The sequence below is a fragment of the Halyomorpha halys genome, unplaced genomic scaffold (assembly GCF_000696795.3).
Source record: "Halyomorpha halys isolate HHAL.00 unplaced genomic scaffold, Hhal_1.1 Scaffold306.1, whole genome shotgun sequence".
NCBI lineage: Eukaryota > Metazoa > Arthropoda > Insecta > Hemiptera > Pentatomidae > Halyomorpha > Halyomorpha halys.
This window is the reverse complement of record NW_027106917.1, coordinates 71518-82789: the sequence shown is the minus strand read 5'-3', so window position 1 is coordinate 82789 and position 11272 is coordinate 71518. Positions and strand designations below refer to the sequence as shown.

General features: G+C 34.0%; 2 protein-coding genes across 2 annotated transcripts; both read left to right on the top strand.

Moving 5' to 3' along the window:
• The first annotated feature begins 1967 nt into the window (after window positions 1-1967).
• Window positions 1968-2492, top strand: LOC106681045 (zinc finger autosomal protein-like). The gene has a single exon (XM_014421164.3). The coding sequence runs from the start codon at window positions 1968-1970 to the stop codon at window positions 2490-2492; it is 525 nt and encodes a 174-aa protein (XP_014276650.3).
• Window positions 2493-2515: 23 nt separating this feature from the next.
• On the top strand, window positions 2516-8397 carry LOC106681055 (zinc finger autosomal protein). Its single transcript, XM_014421178.2, has 3 exons — window positions 2516-4448; window positions 6421-6621; window positions 6705-8397. Exon 1 carries the CDS (start codon window positions 2579-2581, stop codon window positions 3587-3589), a length of 1011 nt encoding a protein of 336 aa, XP_014276664.1. The 5' UTR covers window positions 2516-2578; the 3' UTR covers window positions 3590-4448; window positions 6421-6621; window positions 6705-8397.
• Window positions 8398-11272: the final 2875 nt, after the last annotated feature.

Genomic DNA, 11272 nt, shown 5'->3' with positions numbered 1-11272 from the left:
GTGTGTTTATGGTTCAATGTCAAGAGCTGCAGCTCCCATCTTGAGGATAATTTTCGCATTTCCAATTCTTCGGTTAAAATGTGATATATCCGTTCAGATGACATCCCTACAGCTTCAGCAATCTCACGCACAGTCGACGATCCTACATGACATTTTTATGCACCTTTGCGATAAATTCTGGGGTCGTAGCACTTTTTGGCCGTCCACCATGCGGATCATCATCTAAGTTCTCCCGACCAAATTTAAACTCGCTAGTCCACTTGGCAACAGTTGAATATGGAAGAGCAGAGTCCCCCAGTGTGTTCTGAAAGTTGGAATGAATTTCCTTTGCTTTCATACCTTTCTTTATAAAGTACTTAATCACTGCTCGAATCTCGGTTTTTCCATTGTCACAAATCACTACGCATAAAACAACAACAAAGGGTTATCACTACCAATCATGCCACGTATTAACTCAGAAAGGTTATATGATTATTGCACGGGAACCTCGTTGCTCTAGCACTGATATCTAGCAGTGATTCTGAGAACTTTTCAAACCACCCTCATATTTTTCAAAGGTATTTTTTTTTTCAAAATGGCTGCATATTAGTAGTTTCATTCGTCCATATCTTGGTTATTTATGATGAAAGAGGAAAAATAGTAAACTCTTTTTGAAGCACTATCCCAAGACTTAAATAAAAAAAAAGACAAAGTTAGTAAAATATGTAAAGAAAGAAAACAAAATATAAATTATGAATATTATCCATAGAAAGGGCGGACTGTTCCTTATTTTTTACCTTGATTAGACTTCAGCTCCTGATACTTTAGTTTCTAATCAGACATTCTGTGTTTGAAATAAATCACTAAGAAAAAACTTGAAAGCATTTAGAAAGAAAACAACTATTTTTTACAAGTCATTTCAAAGGTGAAAATAATCATTCAATCCCCCCCCCCAAAAAAAAAAATCGTCAACATCAAATAATAATGGTCTGATTTCAATGATTTTTGTTTGATTTTATAGGAAATTAAATTTATTGAAGCAACTATTACACAATTTATCTTATAATGTAGACTTTTATAAATGTACAAAAGTTCATTGTCAAAGATTCTTTTTTTTTAAATATACATATATGTATGTATAAGTTACGGTCTGAGTGAAATGTCAGCTGATAAAGGCCGTCAGGTGATCGACTAGATCAGCTGATCGAGATGTATATATAGAGGTACTGAACCAAATAAAGTTAGTCTTGTTTACACATTAAGAAAATATTCTTCCGACATCCTTTTCCTTTTTTATTAGTTTTTCTCCACCATCACGTAACTTATGTATATATAGAATGAATATATTATATATGAAGAAAATTACAATAAGCACACATGTGTGTGCGTGCATGCATTTGTGCATGGCTACAGCAAATTAATCTTAATTAATTTACCAAGAAATTTTGATTATTCATTTTTGCCTTATTATTTACAGGTGAAAGGGATTCAGCCTATCAGACAGATATCATTCGGTACAACTCAAAAACTCCAATAAATATATATATATAAAGAAAAAGTAATTTTTCATCAAAAAAAGAAGAAGCCATATCAATCATTGTGGCTACAATGCTACCAATATTGTTTCTTTAAAAAAACATATAAAGAGCCGCCATTCAAATGAGAAACCTTATCATTGTCCTTTTTGTGAGGATATAACAGAAACAAAAAGACATTTAAAAACTCATGTAATAGCTTGTCATACAATTGGAAAACCTCATAAATGTCCCTTTTGTGACCATCAAACAGTAACAAAAATTAATTTGAAAGGCCATGTAATATGTCATACAGGGGAGAAACCTCATCAATGTCCCCATTGTGACCACAAAACAGTGACCAAAAGTGATTTAAAAAGACATGTGACAGCACTTTATACTAGTGAGAGGCCTAAGCAATGTCTCTATTGTGATTATAAAGCAGCAAGAATTAGTCACATTAAAGCTCATGTAATGGCTCGTCATTCAAATGAGAAGCCTCACCAATGTCCTTATTGTGACTATAAAACTGTAACCAAAAGAAATATAAAAACCCACGTAATGGCTTGTCATACAGGTGAAAAACCTTATCATTGTTCCCATTGTGAATATAAAACTGCAAGAGAAAATGATTTAAAAAGGCATATCATGGCTCATCATACATGTGAGAAGCCTCATCAGTGTCCTTATTGTGATTACAGAGCAATAAGGTTAAGTCACCTTAAAGAACATGTAATGGGTCATCATACAAGTGAGAAGCCTCATCAATGCTCTTATTGTGACTATAAGACAGTAACTAAAAGAAATTTAAAAACTCATGTAATGGCTCGTCATACAGGTGAGAAGCCTTATCAATGCCCCCATTGTGACTACAAAACAGCAAGAGGAAGTAATTTAAAAACTCATTTAATAGCTCATCAAATGTGTAAAAAGTTTTTTCAGTGTCTACATTGTGATCATAAGTCAGTAACAGAAGGAGATTTAAAAAAAGACATGTGACAGCACTTTATACTAGTGAGAGGCCTAAGCAATGTCTCTATTGTGATTATAAAGCAGCAAGAATTAGTCACATTAAAGCTCATGTAATGGCTCGTCATTCAAATGAGAAGCCTCACCAATGTCCTTATTGTGACTATAAAACTGTAACCAAAAGAAATATAAAAACCCACGTAATGGCTTGTCATACAGGTGAAAAACCTTATCATTGTTCCCATTGTGAATATAAAACTGCAAGAGAAAATGATTTAAAAAGGCATATCATGGCTCATCATACATGTGAGAAGCCTCATCAGTGTCCTTATTGTGATTACAGTGCAATAAGGTTAAGTCACCTTAAGGAACATGTAATGGGTCATCATACAAGTGAGAAGCCTCATCAATGCTCTTATTGTGACTATAAGACAGTAACTAAAAGAAATTTAAAAACTCACGTAATGGCTCGTCATACAGGTGAGAAGCCTTATCAATGCCCCCATTGTGACTACAAAACAGCAAGAGGAAGTAATTTAAAAACTCATTTAATAGCTCATCAAATGTGTAAAAAGTTTTTTCAGTGTCTACATTGTGATCATAAGTCAGTAACAGAAGGTGATTTAAAAAAACATATAATAGCACATCACACTATTGAAATAACTCCTCATTGTCTTCAATGTGACTATAAAACAGGAAGTGGAAATAATTGTGATTATAAAACAGTAACAGAAGATGATTTAAAGAAACATATAATGGCACATCATACTAGAGAGAAACTTCATCAATGCCCATATTGTGACCATAAAACAGTAACAAAAAGAAATTTGAAAACTCACGTAATGGCTCGTCATACAGGTGAAAAGCCTCATCAGTGTCCCCATTGTGATCATAAAACAGTGAAAGAAAGTGATTTAAAAAGACATATAATGGCTCGTCATACAGGTGAGAAGCCGTATCAGTGTCCTTATTGTAAACATAAAACAGTTAGAATAAGTCGCCTTAAAGTTCATATAATGTCCCGTCATGGAACTAAATGCCAGGTGCCTCATTGTAACCTTAAAGCAATAACAATGCAATTAAAAAAAAACCTATATGGAATACTGTCAAACTGGTCAAAAGCCTAATCAGTCTGATCATTAGGAATATAAGGCTGTTGTCCACAAGAACCTTGTTGAGCTGCAGGAGTGCCCCGCAACATAAATTTTGCAAGGATTTACTGTTAAAACTGTTTTAATCTTTACCTTTTTCGATTTTGGAGTATCAAAGCTTTTAGCAGATAAATATACTTCTAAGCAACCTAATTGTCAAACATTTTCCATGGGGAGGTTAAGGACGTGACGTCTGTGTGGGGGTAGGAGTGCCTGGTTCAGAAAGTTGTGGATTAGAGCTGCTTTCAGAAAACTGGAATGCAGTTGCCCAAGATAAGCAGGTGTGGAGAAGGCTGGTTTGGGCGGCCAGAGATCTGTAGAGCCAACTGAAAAAAAAAAAATGGATTACTATCATGATAAAAACCATCATCACTGTTATCAAAGTGGTTTCAAAGTATCTACCTACATCAATTGGAAAGATTTACCATGCCCTTTCATCGAGGTTAGGAGTTTTTAATCCTTTCCATTCAATTATCACTGGCACAGCAACAACAATCACAAAAATGGTCATTTTTGAGTTTTCAAAAATTTAGTTTTCCAATCAAGCTGAAAAAGATGTTCTCTTGAACGCTTTAGTTGAAATTCACTCTCAATCCAAACAATAGCTATGTTATTCATTAAGAAAATAAATAAAAAAGAAAGAAGTTGGACAGAATCACAATGCGACAACAGTGTGTTGAGCTCAAGTTGTTTTAAAGCATTCACAAAATAAGGACAACAGAGAATGGCGAGGCTCTATAGACCATATTGAAGGAAGAACATGGAGGGAAAATCTGAACATTTTTGCCAAAAAGATATTGAGACTGCTCTGATGAAGAAATAGAAGAATGCAATGGTGAGATTTCATATTATTATTATTTTTTTAACATTGATAATACTTAATGGTCTGAATGAAAAAGTAAGCTCTTTTTTTTAGTTTTGAGGATCATTGAAGATGTTATGTGTATATATATATATTGTAATAATTAATAAAATAAAAAGAATCTTAATAGTTTTTAAACTTTTCTCAAATATAAGAGATCACTTGGGTTCAAATTGAGAACACTAATATCAAATGGATAATAGAATTATATTTAAACTTTTATAATATAAAAAGACACTTAAATTTTATTATATAAAAAGAGAGAGAGAGACTCTTAATCTCAGGGCGTGTTGTTACTAGACAATCAGAACAGGGATTTACAATAATCTCAATTAATTAAATTAAAATCTAGTTTACATTTGTATCTAACTTTATGTATACAAAAACTAACCAAGCTCTACGATTTTCTTGATTCCTGGTGTTTTCTTTGTTCTTCTATTGTTGTGGCGTCCAAAAATGGCTTCTATCTTCTTGCCAGACAGAAATTCATGAGGCCCTACTCCTCTAAGGAGACGTCCTCTCACCTCTCTCTCCACCCAAAGACTCCCTCCAAAAACCAAACCTGCCTTGAGGTTACATGTAAACATCGCTTGTCGCACAATAGTTAGGGATTTTTCCAAATGATTTACTTTCTGAATATTATTCATTAGCACTATTTCTTGATTTCTATTTTTCCTTTAATTTTCTATATTTTAAATTATGAGTGGACAAGTTAAAATAGCTTTTATGATATTTGGATCTGCTCAATGTTTTGATTCAACGTACCGCCATCTTGGCTTTGTTTAGAATACAACGTATTTCTTTTAGACAAAGAAAACTGGTTAGCTTGCTTTATAATTTAAAATAACAAATAGCAATATTAAAATTATACATAAAATAAAACATATCATAAACCCTTTATACATCAAAATATACTATTTACTAAAAAAAAGAGCATATTACAATATATATATATATATATATATAGAGGGAAAAAACCTTCCTCTTGCAGTGGTAAGAAGCCACCACACATCACATCAATTAATTCACACAACGAGAATAAGTCCTCATCTTTTGTCTACGTACAGAAAAAAACCTAAACATTTGGAGAATGTGCTCGGCATTTTGCTCACCTTCTCTACATTTGCAGATAGGACTAGAGCCAATATGGAACTTTTGGAATAGGTGGGCTCAGAGATGGTTGTGCTCCGTTCGTAGGCAAAAGATGAGGACTTGTTATCGTCGTGTGATTTGCTGGATGGCATCTCCGGGGTCATGTTGTCGGTGGCTCCTTATCCATTATTGTCTAATGGCAGCTTTATTTCGTCGAGGCTGAGGTCACAGTCGAAATGTTGACCTAAGGCTTCTCCTTGGCTAGGCTGCTGGTCTGTCCTCTCATTGCCAGTAAGGCCAGTGTCCAATGGCTCTTATAACTTACATTTTGGTACATAAATGACAATAATTTAAATAATTACTTAAGGGATCCAGTATTTTTTAAAGTCATTTAAGTTATACCTGTCATAAATAAAGGTTTATCACACATCCACGATATAGATGTGTCATTGCCCAATATTTTAATGTCCAGCCTTTGTGGTTCTCTATATAGTTCACCAACAGGCAATCAGTCTGCAAGTGTAGCCATATGCCAGGCTTCTGCTTTAGGACTAGTAAGATGTGACCACCTAAGAGCTGTGCTAACAGCCATTCTTTACCTCCTTCGAGGAATCATGTAGTGTGTTTGTGTGCAAAAGCGCTCTCACAAGTTAGAGATGTACGTCTATGTTGACCATGTCAAAACAGAATATATAACATTTACGGGTATAGTATTGAGAAACTGGAGTGGAATAAGGAAACGTTACCTTAAATAGGTAAAAAATAACCTAATCAGTGTAATATTGAATATAATACTTTGCAAATAAATTTGATTCTATGAAAAGTACTATATAACTTTTTTTTTGTATTTTAGATGTCGTTAATTGAAAAATTATATAAAAACCCAAGAAACCTAGAACCTGGGACAATATACAAAATAAATCGATTAACAAAAAGGGAGACGCTATCGAAGCAATTATAAGAGAAGAAGACAGAAGAGAGGAGGAAATAAAAACTTTCCTCCCTACAAGATACGTTGAATGCACTACTGAGGGGGAGCTGCAAGATTATAAAGGTATGCATCTCTATTATGTATAATAAATATAAATCGAATCTACATTAAATTACAAAACTATTTATGTGTTTTCCCATTTTCAGCAGGAAGTATAAGAATGAGATACAGGGTTAAGCGAAAAAATGTTTACCAAATAACATTTTTTTTAGAAATGTATAGGATAAATATTGTATTTATAACTTTTAATTTAATTTAACATTTTTTAATTAATAAGTAGTTGTAGGCGTAATGAAATATGTATTTATGTACAAAATGTGGGTTAATTTTGTCCAGTAGTAGACATAAGTGTCAATGGACTTCATTTTACTGTCGAGGCTGTGAAAAATTAATTTTCCATGGGTTTTTCACATAAAAATAAGAAAAAACTAAATTAGGTAGTCAAGATAGGCAGCTTGAAATAGTTTTCAGTGGAGCCTGTAGAAAAGAAGCGAAAATATTCCATATTTAATAGGTGGAAGGGGAAATCCACTCTGTTACAATGGTGTAATCATAAGTTCCCTAAATAACACGGTCAAAGATATGTATATCCTAATTATATTTAAGTAGTGGCTGTTTTTAGCATTTGGAACATACATGAGTCAATTTTTTTAACATATTATTATATTGTTGGTTATAATTTCTTTGATTAAGTTATTCCGAATATGGTTTTCAATAATGTTATTATAGGGAAGCATCCATATTGCTAGTTAACCATTTGATAGCAGTACTGAGACTATTATAGACTACACTGAGACGAAGTCTTCGTTTATTTCTGTTATGGGACTTTAAAGATTCAATTTCATCTTCTAAATAGACAATTTGTTTAAGGGTCAAGTTTTAAATTGATTCTTTAGTGGAGAAATATATTAAACCTTGTTTAATAGTTTCTATATTTTCTATTAAATTAATCATTATTATTTCACTGAGGGTCGGGAATCCCTTCCTGAGTTACCTCTAGTCTTTTGTTTGTTACCTCTCCTTTCAACTAGATGTCCCATATGAATCCTATAATTCTTACGAAGCTCATTAATTCTTTTGCATCTGTCCTAGTCATGTCTTCAGGTACCATCTTATCCTGTCCCAAATATTGCTGTCTTTAGAAGGTACGGCGATCACATCCACACAGAATATGCTGTGCATTTTCTTCGTCTTCCTTACATAGGTAAAATCCTCCACCAGCTTCATTTTCTTAAGATGATATTTTATGGAGCAGTCCTGCCCTATGACATGAGGAGTCCTGTTATCGTCCTCAATTCTTGTTGCTGAAGAAGCATTGTTAGGTAGAAGCAACTCAAGCAAGGGTTTCAACCTCTCAGGATCAGGACATATTGAGTTTTATGATATGATATACCCAAGAAAATGTTTACTGGGCATTGAAAATTTTCTCAAAATTTATTTGTAGGCCATATTTTTTTATTACTAACATGAAACACTGAAGATTTTTGTCTTGTTCAGCTTTATCATTATCACAAACAGTGATGTCATCCAAATAGGAGAAAACTCATGTTAGATCTTCATCGGAATTAATTTTGTCAATCACACATTGAAAACATGCTACCCATATGGTATTTTTTTTCTCTGATACAATTACCCTTGAGCTTTAAGTTCATTGTAGACTTTCTCATCATTGGCAATGGGGGACCTGTTGGTAGGCACTTTTCAGATCTATTGTACTAAAAATTCTGTACTTCGCCATATTTCTTACCAACTCATCCATGTTGGGTAGAGGGTAGGTGTCTAATAATGTAGACCTGTTTATGGTTTGAGAATAATCAATAACAAGCCCCTTCTTATGATTTTTATCTTTCTATTATATGTATCATATCAAAAAAATGTAATTTATAAATTTGTATATGTCCGGTCACGGATTGATCAGTATGCTGTGTAATGTAGCAACCCGATGTATTTGGGCAGCATGATTGAATAAATTTCTTTCTCTCTGTGCCACCAAAACCTGGGCTCGTCATGGAGAGTTGCTTTCCTCAATAATTTCATCTGAGAGTAACTGTTCTATTTTCTGTTTGATGAATTTGTGATCAGACTCAGAATAAATTATTGACTTCGTAGCTATAGGTTTGCTATTTGGAGCGAAAACGCAGACTCTACTCTGGCTACTGAGACCAAACAAATTGTTATTGGTTCTCTATTTCCATCTAGTTTTAGTTGCACATCAGAATGTTTTTTTTAAAAAAATCCTGACCGAGTAGTACATCACAACTGAGGTCCTTTAGTACAGACTGTTTAAATTGAGCATAGGTGTAACCTAAAAGGTCAAGAGTAACAAGCACATATTCACTTGCTCGTGAAGAAAGGGAGGTTTTCGCCATTGGTACGCTTCCACTTTCAGTATAGACTCGCAAATCATAACGTTTAACGATATCTAGAATGATAAAGCTATTCGAACTTTCAGTATCTATTAAACACTGCACGGGTTGGCGATCTATTTTAGCTATTACTTCAGCCTTTGATGGTTGCTAAGATTATGCTGCTACTGGTCCTCTTGTACTATTCACTGAATTCTTCCTCCTACATACCGAAGCATAATGCACTTTTATTTTACAATTCCTGCATTCTATGTCTTTAGCATAGTGAACGAGGGTGACAGTTGTAACCACAAAGCAATTATAAGCAATTGTATGCAATAACCAATTGTAACCAAAAAGCAATTATCTCCCTTCCTTGGGATAGCAGAAAGAACATGAGAAGTTACTTATAAATTGTCTTCTGGTGAGACAACATTGGATGTCATGCAGCTGACAGAGTACTTTTCCTGGTATTGTTAGAATTGTTGGTGAGCCATTTCCAGGGTCTGAGCTGGCATTTACAACCTCCTTCAAACTCAAAGTTTCATACTCCAAGAGTCGCTGACAGATAGAATTCTATGTCAGTCTATTAATAAAAGCATCACCAACATATTCATCCTTATGCTGAGAAGCATAAGAATTCACATTCATTGGCAAAGAGATTTAAATTTTGTACAAACTGATCAATACTTTCTCCTGCTTGTATTCTTGTTGTGAGTAAGTGCCTAGCAAATATTTCATTTTTCTTTTCTATATAAATAGTATTTAATGCATCAATGACTTCTTGGAATGCCCCCTAATCATTTACTAAATCATTAATATTATGAGACAAGTAGTTTGTAAAAACCTTAAATTTGTCTTATTAAATGTCTTAAGCCGATGTACCCATTCTTTACCTGCTGAAGGAGAACTTGGCTCAGTCTCAAATCCAGTTGGTCTGAGATACTTATCCATTTGTACTGGGGACTATATTTCAAATAAATACAATTGTATAAATAAAATCATTTCTTAGAACCTTTAGAAAGGCTTTTATTCATTTAAAATGTACCCATAAACACAGATATCTGAAACAATAAACAGATACAAGTAGGGAGGTTACACAGTGTTGCTTTACAGTGATACTGTAACACTGGTTTTGAAGATATGCTCCTCAATCATTTCTTGTAATTTTTTCTTAGTCGTTTTTCCTAGGATAAGCCATTTTAATTTTGCATTGAAATTTACCAAAAGGTTTTTTAATTTGTGAGTCTTCTCTACCGCTGGATATACAAATTTGATACTTTTCCACACTAACTGGTCGATCGTTTATAATAAACATTTGATTATGACTACTTACCTGGGAGTGTTGAGTGGAAAGGCTTTCCACGTCATTGAGAACTTTGTGTTCTCGGGCTTCTGGTAATGGGTTGACTAAATCGGTAATTAGTTCCTGTTACATAGGTGCATTCTCGAGTCCAGAAGGCATTTTTTAAAATTCATAATGTCTGTTTTCATTTGAAAAATCTGTCTAAGGAATGGATTCTGGTTCCATTTTGATCTGATGAAATCCAGATGCCAAATTACACCTTTGATACGATCGTTGGGCCTTGTGCCCTCTCTTCATGGTAGTTAAGGCCGGCGATCTACCATGGGACTGGTCTAGCCCTCACTTACCGTGCCGGTTAGATTCCTTAGCCATATCATGGATATCTGTTATTCTGGTCACTCTGTAGTCCAAGTCAGCTGGCTGGAACATTCTCGCCTCATCCCATTCCTCATCAACTAATTTTCCCTCTAGTGTTGACCGGAAGGCATTCCGTCATCCAGATGTCGATGATTGGTCTGTTGAAAATTAGGTGGGTGAGGGTCCTGAATTGTACCCTAAAATTCTTGTTACCTCAAAAGCGGTGAGCCGGTGGGTACCTCTATCTCTGACAGCCTCTGGGCTCTAGGCAGCGGACTGTAGACTCCCTTATCAGTCTGTAATGTTGTTGTATACCATGCCGCAGCGATGTATTTATATTATACATGCGTACCACAACAAACCTCCTTAGCTGCGTAATAATTACTAATTTAATTTTAATTACAAAATAAAAACTAAATTGTTATTAAAAAAAAGGAAATTAACTTATAATTAAAAAAAAAATAAAAAAACACTTGGAATTAAAATTAAACTAAATTAAAGAAAAGAAGGTACACTTTTGGGCTTTAACAATAGTGTTGTTAAAAACTATTGGGTATGATAATACATAATAAGTAGTCGAAGGGGCAACCTTTAATAGTAATTTTGCTATGTACTATTAGCACATTTACTTGGGATGCCAGGATAATCTCTGAAGGCAATTATCCAAAATAAGTTAATTAATTGATTATAAATTGAGTCCTAAAAA

Excerpts from the sequence above, each read along its gene's own strand:
- LOC106681045 (XM_014421164.3), top strand. The coding sequence starts at position 1,968 with ATGGCTCGTCATTCAAATGAGAAGCCTCACCAATGTCCTTATTGTGAC.
- LOC106681055 (XM_014421178.2), top strand. The coding sequence starts at position 2,579 with ATGGCTCGTCATTCAAATGAGAAGCCTCACCAATGTCCTTATTGTGAC.